The 22015-nt window shown below is 36.8% G+C and overlaps 1 protein-coding gene across 4 annotated transcripts in view; it reads right to left on the bottom strand.

The window, feature by feature from the left end:
* The window catches only part of PCCA (propionyl-CoA carboxylase subunit alpha), a 273068-nt gene that overhangs the window by 223838 nt on the left and 27215 nt on the right, over nt 1-22015 (bottom strand). For all 4 annotated transcript variants that reach the window (XM_038134386.1, XM_038134414.1, XM_038134404.1 and 1 more), the window contains exons 5-6: nt 9276-9389; nt 7721-7774 (exon numbers count right to left, since the gene is read on the bottom strand). In XM_038134386.1, coding sequence (XP_037990314.1) covers nt 7721-7774; nt 9276-9389 — 168 coding nt within the window. The remainder of the gene's footprint in view (nt 1-7720; nt 7775-9275; nt 9390-22015) is intronic.

Below are 22015 nucleotides of genomic sequence, written 5' to 3'. Positions count from 1 at the left end.
GATCATCTTCTTGTTCATGTAAACCTTCCTATCCTTCAGTTTCTGCCCATTTCCTCTTGTCATACCAAGAGCCTGGCCCCATTCTCTTGGCACCCTCCCTTCAGATACATACAGATATTAATGAGGTCCCCTCTCAGTCACCTCTTCCTAAGACTGAACAGCTCTCAGTGAGATGTTCCAGTCCCTTGATCATCTTTCTTGCTCTCCACTGGACCCACTCCAGGAGTTCCTGACTCTTGTACTGAGGAGCCCAGAACTGGACCCAGCACTCCAGATGTGACCTCACCAGGGCTGAGCAGAGGAGCAGCATCACCTCCCTTATCCTGCTGTCCATGCTCTTCCTGAGGCACCCCAGGATACCATTGACCTTCTTGGCCACAAGGGCACTGCTGGCTCACGGACAGCTTGCTCTCCACCAGGACCTCCAGGTCCTCCTTCTCAGAGCTGCTTTTCAGCAGGTCAACCCAAGCTAAACAAGCTTCAAGAATTAAATTTAAAAGCTTCCCTCAAAAGTAACCACCTCCTAGCCATGGGATGAAACAGACACAGCATGTTCATATCCTTTCTCATGTAACACACCACTGTCAATAACAGAAGCCCTTGCATACAAAAATACATCATGTTGGAAGAAGACATCTTGGCTCCAAGTGTGTATTCAGTAGACTGATTTAGGTCCTGTTGCAATTAGTTTTCAGCAACTTATTGTGATATAGAAAAATTACCACACACATTATTGCTTCAGTGCATTTCAACTGTAAGTAAAGGGGTTTTTTTTGCACATTCTAAGTTGCACTCATCTTTAAAGTCAGAATTAATTTTCTTGATACACATTTTATGAAGAATACATATAAGCTCTTATGTATTCAATCTGCAATGTAGATATACTGAACACAGATCATCAATCACTATAAAATACAGAATTTCTTAAAATGCAGGCAGAAAACAGAAGTGATTAATAAGGAAACATTGTTGAATTTTAAGCTGAAGCTTCATCTGCCTTGCCACAGAAGTAAATTAGAATCCACAGAGCAACAGAAGTTCTTATTTCGAAGACATATCTCTTAATTATTCAGGTTAAATCCAACTCCACTATTATTAAATGGGACATTTAAAACTGATTTTAGAAACAGAAGGACATCACATTTGCAAGGTTACCACACAAGCTTATATCAGTTATGCAGAATAGGACAAATTAACAAATCACCATAGATTAGAATGGTCAGAATTTATCATAACCAGACAAGCTTGTCTGCATGATTGCAAATCAATAGTAAAGAGGCAGAAAGTGAAAGGAAATAATATTACCTGTTTAAAAAGAGAATTACATAGCATTTCATTTGCATGTCTTCTATTATTGTAACGAGGAAAAACAGACGTACACACAGTTAATATAATTGCAGTTGTGGAAATAGAACAGTACATTTTCATTCTCACAACCCGACAGCAACACTGAAAAAAAGAGGACAGAACAAAGTACTTCTAAAGAAACAGGAAGGATTCCTGTAAGCCCGGAAGTAAGTACTATTGCAGTGACACTGCACATCAATAAATAATGAATTTCCACAAATCAGGAGTCCATATATCCATTCATCTGCCAAACCACACACCCTAACAAGCACGCCAAACTACTGCTGTTGGAAGGCCTCTCATGAGAAACATTAAATTACTTACAATAGCCCATATAGGCAAAAATACCTCTAATATCTTCTTTAATCACATGCACAGTGTTAAATCAATGGTCCAGATGCCATGAGAGTCCACAGTTCATCCACCAAGAGTCTCAAGTTGCTAGGCACTACTATTCAAATCAAGAGGTTTTGTGCTTGCATTTTTCCTACGGAACAGTTGCACATGTTAAAGCTTTCAAACTGATCCACTTGAAGAAAAGATATAGCTTTAAAAAACACAAGTTAAAAAAAATTAGGTCAAGATTGCCATGGCATAGGAAGTTGCCTAATCACAAAGGAGATCAAGTCTAGACAAGAGAATATAAAGAGAGGAGAGTACTTTTGTCATCTTTGACAAAACACTACTCTGCACCTTTAAATACATGCATATAGGTCATACACATGTATATCCACAAGACCTGTAGATATGCATCCTGAGACTTTTAAGTTTAGGCATACAGCTACTCTTAAAAGAAATCATCTTGCTATATACAGCAGTTCTCAAGATAGTTATTTGAAATTTGCAACAGGGTAGAACTGGCATCAATTTGTTCTGTTGCACAGCAATTTTAAACAGGACACTAATGAGGCAACATAACCCACCAAAGGCTTTTAGCAAAGGTATTTGAAGTTTTCTACAAAAAGGAGTAATAAAGCCTTCCTACTTCCACCCTAGTAAGTGCTAAGCAGACAGTTCAGATGACTCAATTTCATTTTTCTAGCTCATATGGATTAGTAATGCCTGACAAACACTGCCCATAATTTAATATACACACTATTTGTTTCTCACATAGATTTCACCCAACCTGATACAGCAGATTTAGATTCTTTTTCTATGAAAAAAGTCTGCTTAGAATTAAATACAAGAATACAAGTAACGCTCAGAAGTATTCTGCCTCAAAATAAAATAAGCATCAAACTTATAGGTTCTCAGGCAGAGCTCCTCTGGGCAGCAAAGTGGTGACCTGTTCACTTAGGCCAGTACATTGCCTAACCTTTACTATCCTGTACAGACAGAACCTCCAGTTTCCAACAGATAAAGCACCTTAAGCCACCACAGGCACTGGTAGCAAGCACACTGGTGGCTTTGGTAGGCAATGAAACTCTGGCCTGCAAAGCATAGTGTACAAAACACATTAAAAGCGCTGTCTTCCCCACTCCTTGAAGTCTATAATCTCTGCCATAAACAGCTTCTTGATGCCAATTTCCATTGCCTTTTTTGGACCACCTTTTCACAATTTGGGAAGCACAAATGCTAACCAGTCACAAGAGTTGTCAGCTAAAAAGCTAATGCATGTGGGAACAGCACGAGAATCCTACCAAATGCTTCTCAAAAATGTAACATCCGCTGAACCACAATAAAGGAACTTCACAATTTGCTTACCAGTAACAAAGCCATGCACAACAATGATAAAGAAACACTCCTGCCAGTAAGAGTTTACATTTTAAATTGTGAGAATCCCATAATTAGCTGTGCATAGGTCCATAGATCCACCTGCACAAAGCTCTTCAAAGATCAGACATGTGTCCCCTTACAGGAGGTGACACAAGCTGTTCTTTGGTTTACCTTTTCCTCCTCAAACTTAGCAGCCATTTACAAACATGTGATCAACCATTCCCATATACATTGTATTTCAGACAATACATTGTTGAGATTTTTAATTCCACCAAGAATGTTAATCTAGCTTCAAAGGTAAAGAGAAATAGCACTGGGTGCTTTGTTCTCCCCCAGTCATGTCAAACAGTAGCTGTTAAAAAGGCACAAAAGATGTATACAATCAGGTTTCACTAGGAACTCCAAAAAGATTCATATCTTATTCCAAAATTAAATGCTTTTTTCTCATCATGTTTATGGCTTCTATCCCAAGGAGAGGATTTTGGCAGAAGGTAGTGGCTGGCTATTTTTGCGTCAACAAACAGAGCGTCAGAATATTGTCAAGGCTGCATTCAGAAAATAATATTCCAGATAAAGGCTGCATTTGTAACTAAGTGATATCGTGTTCAGATAATTTTATGCACATATCAAATCATTTTCTTGAAGGAAATATACCACAATCTACAACCTTTTATGAAAGCACAAACTCTATCACATACATAGAAGACACCAAAATACACTGAAGATTTATAATCTTGCAAACTGACATTTTTCCTACTAGGCTTGCAAAATAATAGCTCAGCTGATTTTTTGTTTATTTCATTTTTAACAGTAGCATCACAAGGTACTTTCATAGCACTCAGTAAAGTGGAAGTTCATTTGTCTTTCTTTAAATTAAGAAGAAAACTGATCCCATTAGGACTGACTGCAATGCAGAGTCACCATGCACTAAGGTCTAAGTGCATAATCACTACCAGGAAGCAGGAAAGGAGCATAACCTCAACTGCAGGAGTAAGACTCCTACTTGCTGCTAACATCAGCTAGACGAACAGCCACACTGACTCTGAAATAATCACTGTGTAAGTCAATCACACACTTGCTTTCTTCTCACTCTGACCAAAAAAACCCAAACAAAAACAAGCAACACAAAAAAACCCACAACCAAAACCACAACAGAGTCACTGGGACCATGGGCCAATCCTCTGAAACTATTCAGCATGTTAAGAGACCCAACCCAGCAGCCCCATCCCCCCACCAAAACAGCTGCTCTGGAGGTCTGCAAGCAAGGAAAGAAAAATGGCAATTTCAGAAAAGTATATTTTTCAATTACAGGTCAACCAAAAGCTCATCTTAGTCTCAGGCCTATCTCCTTCCCAAATTCCGAAGAGCTGCTTTACGTAACAGAGGTGACAGAGCTTAGAAGAAAAGGTGTGCATTAATTTTAAAAAAATAGGAAATATTAAACAAGCTAACCTAAATAACAGAGCTCACTAGCAAACTCTTCTAAAGCAGCAAAGGAATAAACTGCTCTTGCAATTCTGCATAGCATCTGGCAAAGGATACTAGCAATTTTTTTTTTAATGCCGGAATAGATTTTAGCGTCATCTTAACATTTATGACAATACTGAATATTATGCAGTTATTCTTTGATGGAGGGAAATTCTTACATGAAAATATATTGGAATGCATAAACTAAAAGTACCAACTTATTTGCTGAATCTAAGGAAATACACCTACTCACATAAACCCATATTTTGTAATCCTACATAATGTTATACGCATTATCATAAAAATCATCAAAAGACTCCATGTTCAAATACCAATCTTTAAGAAATTGACCTTAATATTTACAAAACCTTTGACAGACTCAGTATAAATATCATGGATCCCTTTTCTGTCAGCCAACAACAGCAACCAGAGTAGATACACAAAGACAGGACTGAATGCACCAATTTGTTTACAGAATCACAATGAACAACATGCCAGATATTCGCCCACTGATTGCTGTTTGGAAATTTTGTTTTGGAAACAAAGGATTATTTATTGTGTCTCCCTTGCCCATTTTAAGAGAGAACAAAATTAAGTTTCTGAAGAAGAAAAAAAAAAGACCAGCAATTTTCCATACTGTAAGTATCTATCAAATTCTTCAAAAGTACTGTCTACAGTTTTATCCTACTCCATGAGTCATTCAGACATTAATGAAAAAAAGACATGATTTTTTTAAATCACACACAGTGAGATTACACATGCATTAATTGAAGACAAAGCTTTGCTTTGAGCTCATTACTGTTCTTACAGATAGACTGGCAAGTTTAGAAAGTTTAGTGTCCTTCTCAGTTTCCCAGTTTAAGAAGTTTGTTTTAAAAGTACAGATATGTACCAGGAAATAAGCCCAAGTTTCATAAGTTCCATAAGTTCCATCTCTACTTTTAGTGCAAAAGAACAAAATAGTGTATATACAAAGAATGGGATAGGGAGAAAGAAAACAGAGCAAAAACATCTTCTGCAACTTCATAATAGTTTAACAACATAACAGTTACAGTCTTCAATAAAGAAAAGAAACAGCAGGCAAATTTTCCTCCTAACTATATTAATCAGAGTGTCTTGAAAAAAATACAAGCGGCCCTAGGGATAAAAAGATAGATCATTTCACCAGTTCTCACTAGGGGTTTGATCTTCTAGAGCCACTGACATCAAGGGAAGCATGATTATGTCTTAATTGAGACTTGAAATAGGGTATTTCAGAAAGCAAAATCACATTACCTTGTTTTATTATATTTTTAAAGAACTGAACACACTGGGTTTCTGAAACATAATTAAAGCCATTTTGAGACTGCAGCACCAACCAAAAACTCAAACATGTTTTTAGTCACCATATTATTTCAGGAAATTGTTAAGAAACTTTCCTAGGATCTGAGTGAAAAGATGAGAAATAGAAGGGTGGAGAAGACCTACAGGAATGTTTGTACTTACTCCACACTTCTGCTTAATCCTGCCAAAAAAATTGTTCCCCTTCACATCACCAATACTGTAACTAACATTACCACATCATTTACATTGTATTGTTAATAACAACCACACCACTGTAGAACGTGCCTGGTTCAGAGTAACAAGTACCAAATTTCCATATTCAGCAGCAAAACAAAGCAAAATAGCATAAGTGAACACTTCCATTTCATTAAATTCTTTTGTTACTAAAAAACCAGGAACTGCCAACTAAAGCCAGTTATCCTGCTGGTCTAATCCATTGGGAACAGAGTTTGTTATAAATTAAGCCAGGAATCTTCCCTGTAAAAAGAACCTCCGGTACACGAAACAGAACAGTGATAAAAGAAAGCTGCTAAACTGCATGAAAATACATGTAAAAGATTGCCCCAGATTTGGTAAATCCTGGCAAACACCAAGTGTTTAGAATTCCTTTCAACTTTAACATCACCAGCACCCAGCAGGGAGTACTCAGCATCCCACAGAACCTGCACTTGTTTTTGTCTAGGAGCTTTAAAAAAAAAAAAAAAATCACAGCTACTCAAGTATGACATTTTTAGATTTCATTCTCAAATAGTCTCCTTAATGAGCAGGTGGTATCCTCTAATACCAAATAATCAACTAAATAGTAAGGGTCTGTATTACAGCTAGAACTCAAACCTAAAGGAACATAGTCAAGGAAGGTACATGGAAGACCGGTTTCACAAATGCTAAGGACAAAAGAACCACCATTCAAGAATCACATTCTTCATCTCAGTTTTTTATCCTGAATCAAAAAGCTGCAGATTTTTCTCAAAAGCAGAAACAAATTTCTCTTCTGCCTGTAAAACAAGGTATTTCTTCAGCTACGTGGTTCATTTACTCCATAACAAAGTTGGTAGCTGCAACGGCTTTTTACTTTGAACTTCAATGTAGGATGTGCTTGTCCTTATTCTGAGCAAAACCAGCAGACAGTAGCACATGATCTGCAGTGACTACACATACAGCATCCACCCAGGACTTTGTTCAAACATTGTGAATGCAACTTTCTCCTAGCACTGCTCACACTTTTAAGCAGCTGCATGCAAGCTTTTGGAAAAAAAATAAAATCAGACCATATAATCAGTTCATGATATACAAAAACCTTACTGAAGTAAAGAGATTTTGAACAATAACTTTTATAAATTCAGACAAAGTGAAAACAGCACCCTCTTGACTCTTCAGTCCTTTCAGAGAATGTAGCTCCACGATACAATGCCACCAGCAGAGAAGTCAATTTTTAAACAGCTTTCTATTCTCATCCCAAAGTACAGTTCAGCACCTTCTCAGGGCTGCTGATACAGCTGTTCACCAGCTGTGCTATGAATCACCAAGATGATCACTTAAAACCAGATACTTTTAACCTAGATCATTTCAGTGACCCAGTTTTGCAGAGCAGCCTCATAAACAGTCCAGGCATAAGTGAAAATCCTGAAAGGTTTTTACATCCTGGGTAAAGTTCTTACAAACAGACTTCTCCAAAAAGAAAACTCAGCCTGCAATTATATCCTCAAAATGCAAGGAATTCACATGTACAGAAAGCATACTGAAATCTCCTGTGTTAAAATATCTTTTAGATTTGCCTTGAGTTGGTAGCTTGATTCCTTAGATACCTTGAAACAAGTATGTGCCATCTAGTGCATCAGTCACAGCCAAGCAAATAAAAATATCTTACCAAACGTTTAGCAAATTCCTTATTTTCTGAAAGAAATCCATATCCTGGGTGTACCTTGGAATACAAAAGAAAAAAATTCAAGCTGATTGAGTTCTGAAACCAGACACCAAAGTCACTAGCACTTTTTCAGATACTGGGGATGGTAAAGTAGATCACTGAGCATTTAAATAGGTTGAATACCTTAAGAAGCTGTCTTAACACAGTGATTTTTCTGTCCTAACTCAAGTTGTTGAGCTATCATTTCTGAAACAAACTTTCCTTATTTAATTAGGGAGAGCAGGGTTGCTTGCAGAGCAACCAGAGCTGTTTGCAGAGCAAATGGACATTACCTTTGGTGATTTGCCTTTTGTTCTTTTTAGCTCCAATGCAGATTTCCCCAAATATGCTCATCTACACTCTCCTCAGTAACCACTATAAAGTACTGTGTATCACAAAATATTTCCAGCACTAACCACAACAATGGTGCACAGGTCCACGGTCATAAGTCCCCTACCTCTAGTGACCCTGGCTAGAGAGCACAATATACTCTCCTCATTATTGGAAGTCAAGCATCCTGCATGCCTCATTTGCTACTCACACCCCAATATACATTCAGCCTAATGACTAGAGAGAGCATGAGAAAGTTTTCATTTTACTTTTTGCAAGTCACATAAGATTCTTGAATCTAATATACTCTAACAGACAAAGCATAAGCCATTTTATTCACCTCTTTTAAAGAGCCAATAACTAGGTTTCATATTCAGAAACTCAAAAGGAAGAAAATACTGGTTTTGTTTCTGGCCCCTAAAGGCACTGTACCAAAACATCATGTTAGAAAGAACTCACAGTGCTGATCCAACTGTTCAAGTGTAGTTAGTGTTGCTGATATATATACCTCAAATTTCATTTTAATAAATGCTCTGTGTACAGTAGCTCTGAATAATACATTCATTTCAGTGACAGAACAAAGAACATTAGGAATGTGAACATGATTACATATTAGTTTTTCCTACTGATTCCTGTTAAGCTTTGAATCTCTGGCCAACTTGGAGGGAACATAGGCAGACATGCCCACATTTACACAAATAAGCTAATGTGCATTTTGTAAACCTTCTGAAACAAAAGCAATTATGGGATGCACCATTTACCTTCCTGCAAGTAACATTTATACAATATAGAAAATTATTCAAATGAAGTTTAAGCAAAAGCCTTTCTGGACACACTTTGTAAAACGTTCAAAAAAGCCATTATGGCATATAAAGGGTTAGCACTCAAAACTAATTGGGATTTTTTTTTTTCCCCCAGCAAATTTGGAAATGAACTGAAGCTGCTCCCTGGTGTGAAAGCTGAATCCAGCAGCCACCTGCAGGATCAGCGACCAGTGCTGCCAGATGCTACAAAGCCTTTGATTTCCAGTAGCGATTTCAGACACATTTAACTCATGTGACATGAACTAACTGGAATAGCATATTCAATCACTTCCCCCCCACACACCTTTAAAAAAAAAATACAAACTCTGGCTTTTCTGCTTTCTATATATGAAACAGCTGCAGCAGATAGACACATTCAGACTCACAGCTTGGGCCCTGGTTTTCCTAATGACTTCCATGATGGCATCCATGTTGAGGTAGCTTTTGCTGGTGGGAGCTGGGCCAACACAGACAGCTTCATCCGCCATTTTCACATGAACCTGAAAAGGCAATATTCTGCATTAACAGATGCTCCCAGCAAAAATAATTAACATCACCCAGTTACATGCACACAAATCTGATTGTGTCAAAGATCATTTACATACCATAGCCACTCTAAAATACACACTGAAATTACCAACACTGGCATACAAGTACTTGCACAATAAATCTCATCTCATTTAGCTCTGAACTTAAGTCACTTTCAAAATGTTTTATTGTTCTAATATATTATTTTGAATTTGATTAAATAAAATCAAGACAAACAGAATTTCACCTTCCTATACTGATCATCTATATGTAAATTCAGACTAAAAACTACTTTGTTACTTGTAACCAGGGTAGTCTAATATCTTAATACTTAATAACAAACATTCATGACCAGTTCTAAGCAGGCTCCCCAGGAAGTTGGGGATAATTAGAGTGAATTGAATGAAGGGATGCAATGAGTGTCCCTGCACAGCATCAGGTCAGCACCATGCACAAATTAAAGCCTATGACTAAAGAGTTCAATATCACTACACATGAACCAGAAAATCTTGAGAATTATTTAAGCAGGCTCATGTTTGATTTCTAATCCATTGTATCCTCATTTATATGCATTTGCTAAATATTTTTTAGTCAAACAAAAAAGGGACAAACATCTCCAACATTTTACCAAGAATACTAAATTAGCTATGTTTGGAGTTAGAAGTCTTCTTACATCTCACAAGAATGTTTAAGTTTAGAAAGTTTAATAAGTTAGGTCTTTAACATGTTTTCAGAGTTCAGAAAACTTTTCTTTCAAGTAAGATACAGATATAACCATGAAACCAAACAACCAGTTTTTCCTCATTCTGCTTTTTGTAAGCTCCCTTTCAGTATGTGTTTAAAAAAGCATGCCATTGTTTAAACTGCATAGGATTGTTAGCTGCCAGTAAGACTTATTTAGAATGACAATTTGACATTTCCAATGCTTACCAATTTTTAAAACTATTTGATATCTTCAGCATTTTAAGCTGAAAATATATTGTCTAAAATCGGTGCTCTTTTAGAAAATTAGTATTAACATTTGAGATGAGTTTCAGTTGGTCAGAGCATGGTGTAAATAACACTGAGTTTATAGTTTTGGTCCCTGTATGGGTCATTCACTTAAAAGCTGGACTCCACAATCCTTGTGGGTTCCTTCCAACTCAGCATATTCTGTAATTCTGCACAATATTTTTTGTTTATGATCAGGAAATTTTGTTCTTTGTGAAAAGAAATTTTATTTTCAAGTAGTATGAAGGCTGTCAAGTGTTTCAAATGAGTTAGAAGTTACATAGTCTGGATACGCTGTTGGCTCATTCAGAAGAAACAGGGCCAGAAAAGACCAAAAAATATCTACAAATGCTGACAGGCAGCAGTGAGACAATATTTTGAACAATACAATGAGAAGTAAGTAGCACGTAAATATAACAAATATATAAAAAGGAAGATAGCCTTAATAAGCATTTTCATTTTTTCTTCAGTTTTATTGACCTTTTCTGAACTTGGGAAATGTTAATCCTACCAACAAGAAGCATATTAACTTCCCTTTCACATTTCTTTCTGGAGGCATCTCTTAAATAGCTTCTGAATTTGCTATATTCTCAAGTATATGAGAGTTCACATAACCTCCTAGAATCACCACACATCTCACATTTCAACTATTGCTTCTATAAAGTCACAACTGTTTTGTTTTATCACTACAGCATTGGTCTCACAATATAAACAGAGCAAAACAAAAAAAATCATAGAGCAGTAGCACAGACAATCATGCAGCAGGTTTTTGTGCTTTCTAGTACACACACCTTAGCAACTAAGTAATCTATTTTAGCAACTAAGTAATCTATTTTGATCAAATGCTATCAAGATTAACCTGTGTCCTCCCTGCAGCACTAAGTTGAAGAAACAGCATCTTTATCTCCATGACCAGTTTATATGCTTAAAGTTGTTCTGATTCCCAATGCAGTTTACAGTTCTAAACAAAGTCATTCAAGCTTAAACTTAATTAAGAATGCATGATTTACAAAGCCAAAAGCTTCCTTATAGAAAAGGACTAAAAATTGTTAGCTATTTCCAGGTATCAAGATGAAAACTCCACACCCACCCACTTCGTGCAATAAGACACCAATAGAGTCCCACTAGTGCCAAAAGCAGCCATAGAAGATATTGCAAACCAATTGATTTATATATATTATATATATACTGATTTATATATGCATATAAACAGTCTTGTGCACTTCCCCCAGTATTCCCTCCTTTTTGAAATGTTTTGTTGCTATTCAACTGTTTGGAGTTTCAACTCTTCCTTTCCCGCATTACCCTGTAACCTGGTAAATCCATTTCTCCTTGTCCACCTTATTCCAAATTGTTGGTGCCTTCTCTAGCTCAGTGCTAGTTCAGCCTTGAATGCACCAGGCAAATCTCTCAAAAAAAAAAAAAAAAAAAAAAAAAAAAGAGATCTCCATTCCACCTCCACTAGTTCAAAATCTCCAGATTTTCAGGATCCAGCCTCATCTAGGGGGCTTCTCATATCTTCTTTTATTATGAGCAAACCAGCACACAAACTGGAAATCTGCTACTTAGTAATTCATAATGACAATTCCCCTTAGCATTTACATTTCTTTGACATTGCATTGCAGTTCATGAAGAACACCCCAAATATTGCAACACAAATGCATCATCGATTTTTTTTTTCTGTATAGTACAAATGTATTTACTATCAAACATTATAACAAAAGCCATCATTTGAGTCTACATGACAACTGAAACTTTCAGCCTACTACCAAGGGCTGCCTACTTCACACAGTAATTCACTAAACCTTTACCTCTGCAGAAGCTAACTTATAATGCAATCTTCCTAGACAGTACAAAGAATCCAGCAACTCCCCTTTCTCAACCACTACAAATTTCTAATATATTGATTTTCAAATTCAAGGATTGCTTAAGTACTTGACTTAAATCACACAATCCTAGGTATTCAAACCTGTCCCTAACAGCTAAAATGTCAGAGGTGTAGTTTATCCCTTTGCTGTTTTAGTTCACAAAAAAAACCCAATGTCATCAAAAACAAAGAAGCAAGTCCCAGGAGGTTCTTGAAAAAATGCAATTCCTTCATAAATATCTGAATTGACCCTTCAATCCCAAGCATCAATGGATAACAACAAAGGCTGGAAAACAGTTGAAACTAAGTGCTTAATGGTTTATACTGCAATTTTTAATCATATTGGGCTACCTAGGCCTCAAGAGAGAAGTCTTAAGCAGCTACTAAGGACTTGTTATGTTAGAGAATACAAATGACTGGAAATCATGGTGTGTAAAAGCACTTTAATTTCTGTAAAAGTTTTATACTTTAAGTAGTCTAGTTCATAAAGGCTGGTTATATTTCAAAAACAACAAAACCAAAACCTACTGAATCTTCATTTTATAGAGCCTCAATCTAATTAAAAAACTAGAGACTAAATACAGTCACCTTTGGAAATCCAAACCAATCACAAACAGCCAACCAGCTCATCACACTCCTGTATCTATGAGAAATAATCCAAAAATAGTTATACCATTTAATAGTATTTATTCTAATATTGTTCTGCTAGGGCTCCTTGTTAAATGCAGAATTTTATTATTAGTAGCTTAAGATACAAAGTCAACTGGAAATAATTTGAAGTACAATAATTACCTTATCACACAAGTCTTCCTGACAACAAACAGACAAAGAACTAGTTCAAGTCCAACGTGCTTATTCTTTCAGAAGCAAACAGCACAGAAATGGCTGCTAGCCACAAAACTAGTTTAGGTCCAGGAGCCACCTTCACAGCAAGGCATCTATATCAGCAAATCCTGCCACGTCTTTACACAGGAACAGCTTCATGTTTCTTCACCACCTTTCCAGCAGATAGGCAAGTAAAGCAAGGAGTCCATTGGGGATGATTTGCCAGTCATTTTCAGCCTGGACTGCTTTCAAGCACCACTCCAGGCTGCAGCAGCTCTCAGGGCGCAGAGTGAAGTAAGAGGTGATAACAGTAGCAGCAATTGGGTTTGAAGATCCTTCTACATTTCAATACTTCAGGAGGATTTATAAGCTAGGTTTGGTGCCAGGGCTTGGCATCATGCTCCAGAAGACAAATACGTCCATAACCCAAAGTTTTGGATATGAACACCACAAAAACAGTCAATATCTGCCTTGCAGACAACCCAATTTAGAAAGACTGTACTAAGTCAGAGCTAGTACATACCCAAATTACCTACATTATGTTAGCTCTCCTTTATCCTGGAGAGTGACACATGTTCGTTTGACAGTAGCATGTTCTCTTGAGTAGATATACTTTGAATTTACTGAATAATCCTCATAATTCAACCAGTATTTCAAACAATTTCCAAAAATCAAAATCATTAACTTGCTACCTAAAATATAAATAGGTCTCCTAGAGGCATTCTGTTCAACACAGCATTATCAAGGTAAATTTCTCCAGGGTCACTCAGCTGCTGCAGATCAGTAGTTGGAATCTTCATTATAAGCAAGTGACATTTAAATACACATCTCTCAACATTTATACATAGAAAAGTTCTCAGTATGAACACAGAATGTATTAAAAATTATTTTAAGGCAAAGAAATAAACCACTTTCAGTGCATATACAGTCTATAAAACAATCAAAGACACCAAGAAAATTTACAGATCTCTAGCATTATAATTATTCAGCAGCTCAAGTTTGTTACCTTCTTATGGAGCTGGTTCACGACAAAAAGCACTTTTCTCCCCAGTTTGTTTCACAATCAATCAATCATTCTCATTTACTAACTCCAGAAAGTAAAGGCTGACTTTGTCAACAAAGAAAAACATATCTACATGCATTTCCTAATGGAGTGTTCAATATCATCTGCATAGTTTCCACAGATGATTTTATAGACTTCAGCAGCTTCTGAGGCTTATCATGTGACAAATGTAATTTACTTCAGTGTAAATGTCTAATTAACACACACACACTCCCCTTTTCCTCCATCTCTGAGGAGGTAAATGTCTGGGATTCCCCAGTGTCCCAGTTTTTCAGAGTAGGTCAGCCTACACATCACCAGGTCTCAACACAAGCTGATATTCACACAGCAGAGACAGTTACACTGAGTTGCAGGCTGCATTTTCCCCCTAATTCTTCTGTGCTGTTTCAGAATTCATATCATAGGGAAACTGCTATAGCTGCATATACAGTGCTAATCAAACCCGAGAAGCAATTAAAACAACCTCAGCAAAGAGAACACTTTTGTTTGGTACACTAGATAAGATTGAGCATTGTTCAGACAAAGAAATCTAATCAAACAAGTCATTCTCCTTTTATAGTTCAAATCAATATTACACACTGGAACAACATCCGTTGGTGTAAGTGGATTCACTTAATTGGCCCAAACTGCATAATACCTCTCAGCAAGACAAATCACAATTAGCTCAACCCATAAAATAGGGCTAATGAATAAATCCTTTGTAAGTTAGCTAAAAAAACCCAACCACCTCAAATCTAGCCAGCACCATTGCCAAAAGAGACAGATAAAACGGAACAAAAAGCCTGTGGCATTGAACAGTCTTGAGTTAAAATAAAAAAAAAAAATCAAACAGATGCAAAAAAGGTTCAAATTCACTGCTTTGCCAAAAACACATCTTCCATCTGACCTAAGTGTCTTTAGCAGCTTGACATTAAAATACACACACCAGTAATACAGTAAGTATGAGCACATAGTGTGCAGTATTCATACAGCCTTTAAAGTGCTATCTGCAAAGAAATACTGCCACACCATTACAGCATTTAACCCTAAAATAAAATAATGGAAACATCTCTAAAACACACAAAAAAACAAAACTGGGAAAGACAAATACCATAACTACCCTATATTTCCCACATTTAATTTTATTCAGCATTCCAAAAACCTAGAAAAAGAAGTTCATGCAATTAAACAGGTCAACCTGCAGAATCAACATAAATAGATTTCTCTGCAAGCCTATTTTAAACTATTTTAATTTGATGGCCCACAAATAGTTAAATAAGGACCCTGTAAAACAATTCTTCACTGGCCTCCAAAGATGTTTTGGTGAAGGGTGTTTAGTTACATTCCCCTCCAAGTCTACAATGACCCTCAAAACAGCCCATCCATTAGCATCTGCAGGATTAGATCCCTGGTTCATGGACACCAGCTGAGAAAAATAAATTTAAAAATATAACATCCTTTCCTTTACTTCCTCGTCTTGCCCTTCAAGTTTGCCAGCCGATCAAAAAATGAAGACAGTAAATAACCTCAGTACCCAAGGGCCTCAAAAATCCATTTCTTAACTAAAATGAATGGATCCAGGCCGAATAAGCACTAAAAGACAGGCAACATGAATCAGGCAAGGAAGAAAGCATTTTTAACCAACACCAAGAGAAAGCACATTTCAACACATATCAAGATTTTCATCTGTTTGCATTCTTGCTTATACATGTGAATTTATTTTTGTAACCTTAAAAGAAAAAGTAAATCTCCATTCTCTTTTGTGGATGAAGCTCTGGAACCTTGTATGCTGCTAAAAAGACACACAATTTTACTTGCATTATGAAGAGGAAAGGACTCCCCATTGTATTTAGAGGCCTGATCACTTCTACTGTGACACCCAGACCATGCTAAAGCTGTCATAAAGTGATACTCTCAAACTGTGTTTTGCTTGTGGGACAAGCAAGAAAATACCTCCTGAGTCCTGAAGACATTACAGATAAGACTCTAGAGATGAGTTCCAGAATGGTCTTGGCTCCTAAAAACCTTTTCCTATATGCTTATTGTTTGACAATATTCTAGAACAAAGGTGAGAAAGAAGGCTTCTCCATCAGAATTTTATTGCAAGTGTTTACTGTGTCAAACCCTCCAACTAGCACACAAGTTTGCTATTGAAAATTTAGCAGAATGAAATAGTTAATTTGAATCACAACTTCCAACATGTTTTACTCAACATCAACCAGGAACAAATCATTTCTTTGGCAGAATAACTGAAAAAGTAGGTCAATAGTCACCTTGTTCACTAATCTACCTTTGGGTGAACTGAACAATTAACAGAGGTAGAAAAACCAGAAAGGGGTTAAACCAGGGGGAAAACCAGAATGTCCCAATCTTTAACTCCAAGCTACTGTGTCAACAGCATAACACATAAACCATCTTGAGGGAAAAGCACTCCCCTTCCCTCCTTCCACTGATATTCCCTTGGTGGGAGAGCTACCAAGTTTCTCAGCTCAAGTAAAATTGGAGGCAGCACAGCCACTCAACACAACCTTTGCTGAAGTCTGGAGTGCTGGGAAGAAAGTCTGCAACCTTGCAACTGCATTCACATGTCTGCAGACTATTTTTACTTTGGAATACATTATCTACAGCAAGTCTCCAGGATAAACAGGAGATTTTTAGTTCAGAGCATACACTAACAATTTGGGAGGACACTTAATAAATGTATTTACCAAAGAAAGAGTCTCCATCTATTGCATGAGTTGAGCAATTCACCATATTTATTAGAGCAGTCCACTATGCTCTGTGAGGACGCTCGAGTTTCATCTTTGCAGTATATGTGATTCTGCACTTTCAGTGTTTTAGAAAAATAATTAAGTTTTTTGTGATGTTAACAAAATAGTGATGCCCTACAGTGCTTTTAGTAGCCTCCCTGCATTTCAAACACATCTGCACCCACATGTCAGCCTTTCCCTAATGGAATCTCAGCTTCTGAGCCCATTAGCAAAGCAATAGGACAGATCTTTCACATGCTGTTTCTTTTTCCTGCCTCTCCCAAAAACAAGCTCACCAAGGAATGCATATCATGCATGCTTCTTTGTTTTGCCTTCTAAAGGGGTTAAGACATGTAGCAGATGGGAAAACTGGTAGTTAAGCAGGTCTAGGAAATAGTATCACATGGTAGGAAGGGCAGTTAACTACAGAACCTCATATAGTAGAGATTTAGTTCTTGATTAAGCTAGATATTCCAGAAGACACTTGGGATTCAGAAAAAGTAGGTTAAACTCAGCCACAGTACAAAGTAACACACAGTATGCACTGCTAACATGCCCCTAGTCAGCATTTTCAGCTCTGATTTGGATAGAGTTCCCCTTTCAGACAGATGAACACAGCACACAGCCATTCAGATGTCTGCACATGGACGGACTGCAGAAGTTACTTCCAGCATCCAAAGATCAGGGATTCCTAAAATCAGTTCTAGTGTTGAGAGAACAGCTCACAACAACAGCAAGGTGAATTCACAGCTACCTGGTATTTCAACTACAGAACAGTATTTAACAGAACATTAAAAAGGAAATGTGGGTACCAACTAAATACAACATATTCTGGATCAGTAGTTGGAAGATTAATTTTTTTTTTTTAATTGGAAACACAAGATGCCGACCTACAGTGAGTTATGTTCTTTCCAGTGTGGATTAACTTGAGGCCCAAAATGAACCATATATTGAGAGTTACATCACGTTTCACAATAAACCTCACTTCAGGCATATACAAAATGCCACTCAAAGGATGATCCCACCCCTAAATGCTCCTCCACACTCAGCTCCAGCAATTACAGCGCTGCTGAGACAGATCAATGAACTGAACAGACACAGTGGAAAAGTAATCTGAGGGGAGGGGATATTAACCTTCTGTCAGATCAGCAAGTTAAACAATCTCCCAGCTGCATGACCATCAGATCCCACACAGTGAATGAATGAGAGGGGGCAGGAGAGCGCTCCTTTCACAAGTAGTTTAGACTTAGAAGAATTTAGACATAATATGAAGCAAGTTCTACAATGTCAAATAATCTAAAGAAAATACCAGAAAAAACAGCTGTCAGTGAATGCAGAATATCTTAAGGATGACGAAATTCCAGAGCAGGTTTCCTAAAACACAGATTTTCCTCATGTCTATGCAATACATATATGCTCAACAGAAAATATATATGCACATGTATGTATGTATTTATACACATACATACACACACTGTTTAACCACTTCTAAGGAGCCAGTGAGAGGGGTTTTACCACCAAGGCTAAGTAGTAAAGCAGTACATAAAATTAACAAAAATTGCATCATAAAATCTCAACATTACCATCATGGCAAGCATAATCTTATGCTTTTATGAGGAATTAAATACTTAAAAATGCCTTACAAAATATTCATATCTAATATTATATTATTACATGACATTTACAAAAGTAGAGCATTTTTCCTTTAAAATTCCACTAATGTGAATGATCAGATTTCTTAAAAATGAGCCTTTGCTTGGGTCCTAAATAAAATTGTTAGTTTTGCAAGAAAATTACTTTCCTGACAGTGGATACTAATTGTTCATTATAGCACAACTTCGAAGAAGATACTCCTGTCTACAAAACCCATTGTAAGTTTTCTACCCTCAAAAGCCTTCTTTTGAAAGACAAGACAGCTTTGAGATTTCAAGATGCAGATGTCAAGATAAAGTCTACTACAACAGTGCCATGGAGAAAAAGCACCAAGCACTCCTGAAAATGACTACACAGACAAGCAGCAAGGTCAAGTCTGTAAGGACTGGGTACAGTCTAACAAACAGGCAGGAACAGACAAAGAAACCTGCACTGTTCAAATACAATTTTTACACAGTTACTACCAACACCAGACAATTCATTCACAGTTGCAGATGCCAGACTTTATATGGTCCCCTTCTTTTCCACATCATCTGACAAAAATATTGTTGACTTTTTTTTCCTTACAGCCCTCAGAGTTCTGCCATAGCTACAATTCAAACGGTAAAATTTTTAATTTAGTGTGACACTAGGAAAATCCTTTATTTGCTTGGGGGGTTTTAGCTTATTGAGTATTTTCCCAAATAATATTTCCAACTCCTAGCTTATTTCCTGTGATACACACTTTCCCAACTTAAGTTAACTCATGGATAGTGAACAGAATTTTAGTCTCCATTGCATCCCAATAATCTTAGACAGTATTATTTCAGCACATCAAGCAGATTTAGTCTAAGAACAGTGCAGGTATTGAGGAAATGGGCCCTGATATACAAAAGATTTTTTGCAGGACACTACAAAGTTCTCCTCACCCAAGCACAGATCTTGTTCCAATGAACACAACAATAGTAAAGCGCTCCCTCACCACCTAGTTCCCACACTTGTATGATAATCTATCACTTCTGGGATCCTCTTTCTTGTGGCAAGAATTTCAGAAGTGCGAAGACAAAAGCTCCAGATCTTCACCTTTGAAGATTAGGTAAAAACTAGGCAAAATGAGAAGTACCACTATCTGAATAGCCTAATTACAGTATCATAAATACCTGCGGCCTATACATACAAATTCTATTAATACATATTTAGATCTTGAACATAGCATACTTGGTCAATGCTAAATACATTTCATATGGTTAAAGAAATAATTACATGCCATACAGGCAACGCCTGTACAACCCCAAAGGAAAGAAAACCTATCTCTGCAAACTGACAACTGTTTCTATTTAAGAGGCACAAAATTTTGCATTCCTCACAACATATAGATAATATTCAAGGGTTTAGTAAATTAACCCAGCCTTATGCATAGTTTTATAAGCAATTGGACTAAATATCTATATAAGCAAATTCCTATTTCAAAAAAGCCTGGAATTTTAAAAAATCTTTCCAGGTTGCATGGAATCTGCATAGCACAGCAACACACACTCTTACAGAATGGTTCCTTCTAAATCCTCTTTCCTGTTAGCATTTAGGTTTGGGTATTTTCCCCCTCCAACCTGCTAAATAAAGTCATATTTCCTGCTGACAGCAAATGATTGGTTTACCTTGAACTCCAGGGGGTTTAACTATCCATCCTTTAAGAAGCTTTGACAGTTTAACCTGCTGAGCTCACAGCACCCAAGGGAGGGTCTTACTTGCAGTTTTACTTCTGCTGCTGCTGACCACTAATACTGACTCCGCAGATAATGGATTTCAATAACAACCTCCTACAGGTTAACACTTGGGGTAGTAGCCATGATACTGCTTTAATTAAACTAATACTTGAAGGTTACAGTTTGGTAGAAAGTTGTATTAAATTTGGCAGTGCTTACAATAGCAGGAAAAATGCACATGTTCACCTGTCCAGTAGCTCTGGGATAAATTTGCCTACCAATACAATTCAGTTGGTTTAACTTTTTGTAATGTGGACTCAATTTATTAAGTCCATTTCCTCTAAACATTAATTTTTCCAGCAGAACTGATAATTTCACGACAGATAGGAAATGGATGCCTCTAATCATGCTGAGCACAGAATGTGTCTACCTGGCATATAAATAGTCCATGCATTACAGTTGAAGGGTACTGTGTTTGATTTCTTTACAAGGTTTGGAGCATCCTGATAATGGAAAATATTCTATTTCCTTGAAGCTAAGTTGATAACAAATTTTATATTTTAGCAAGCTATTAATTATGTAAAAGCTTAAATATGTTAAACATATCTAGTTGAAAGTGGGAAATAATTCATATTTACTGAAAACAAGCATTTGACAAAATACAAAAGCTTGCAGATTGGAGTGTTTAAATACATTTTGCAGGCCCAGCACTCACGCTTTCAACACAGCACTTAAAAGCACACATTCACTTCAAAAATAGAGAGAGGAAAGAGGTTCTTGGTTTAAAAATCTAGTATTAACTTTACCTGCAAAAAAATCCATTTGTTGGATTTTATTTTTTGTTAAAGTACACAATCTGACAGACACTGTACAGAGTAATAATGAAGCAGCATGGGAGCCATTTAATACATTTCTTGATTAACTCATTGCCTGTCCAGTTCTCATTCAGACATGTGCTCACATGTCATAATCGTCATAACTCCCATCATCCCTACAGTTAACACACAAGCTCCTTGATTAGTGCACAACTCCCAGACGAGCCATTGCTAATGCTAAATAATTCCCTCCAGCCTCCTGCGACTGTACCGCAGGCTCTCCAATTAAATATAATGTCTCTGATGAGCCATATTAATACGGACAAATTCCTGCCAGAGATTCTAGCCCACTCACTTCCAAAGAAGCAACTGAAATAAAAAGAAAAAAAAGCTGTGTACATAAAAATTAGCCAAAAGAATAATTTTGCCAGGAGGCTTTAATTACAAAACTTTGCTGTCATAAGTACATTATTCTTGGAGGTGTCTGGGAAATTGGCATGTATTAATACAAGTTTACTGATAAATGGCAATGAGTAAATTACCATTTTAATAATTGAAAAGCAAGCATGTAAAACAGATAGCTTTTCAATCAGTTAATTACAATTAGCAATATCTAATCACATGTGATAAAATTAACTCAGATCACTTGCTGCTGGTATAGCAATTATATTCAGCCAGTCTTGTACATGAAGCGTTATTTGCAACACTGGCATAGCTGTACACACCTACACAAAGTTTCTTCAGGTTATAAAATTATTTCACTAATCACACATCCATAAAATTTTCAGAACTTGTACCAAGAAATTGCCTTGCCTGTTAAAAGCCTGTTGCAGTAGCACAAATTATTTAGTGAAGTCCACATTTTAAAGATATTTACAGATGGACCAAGCTACAGTAAAATATTTTAATAATATAACAGATCCAGTCATGGGTTAAATAAAAAAGCTAAATGATAGTAATCCCCCCACTTTTAA

The sequence above is a fragment of the Motacilla alba genome, chromosome 1, assembly GCF_015832195.1.
Source record: "Motacilla alba alba isolate MOTALB_02 chromosome 1, Motacilla_alba_V1.0_pri, whole genome shotgun sequence".
NCBI lineage: Eukaryota > Metazoa > Chordata > Aves > Passeriformes > Motacillidae > Motacilla > Motacilla alba.
The sequence above is the reverse complement of the archived record's forward strand: the minus strand, read 5'-3'. Positions and strand labels throughout refer to the sequence as shown.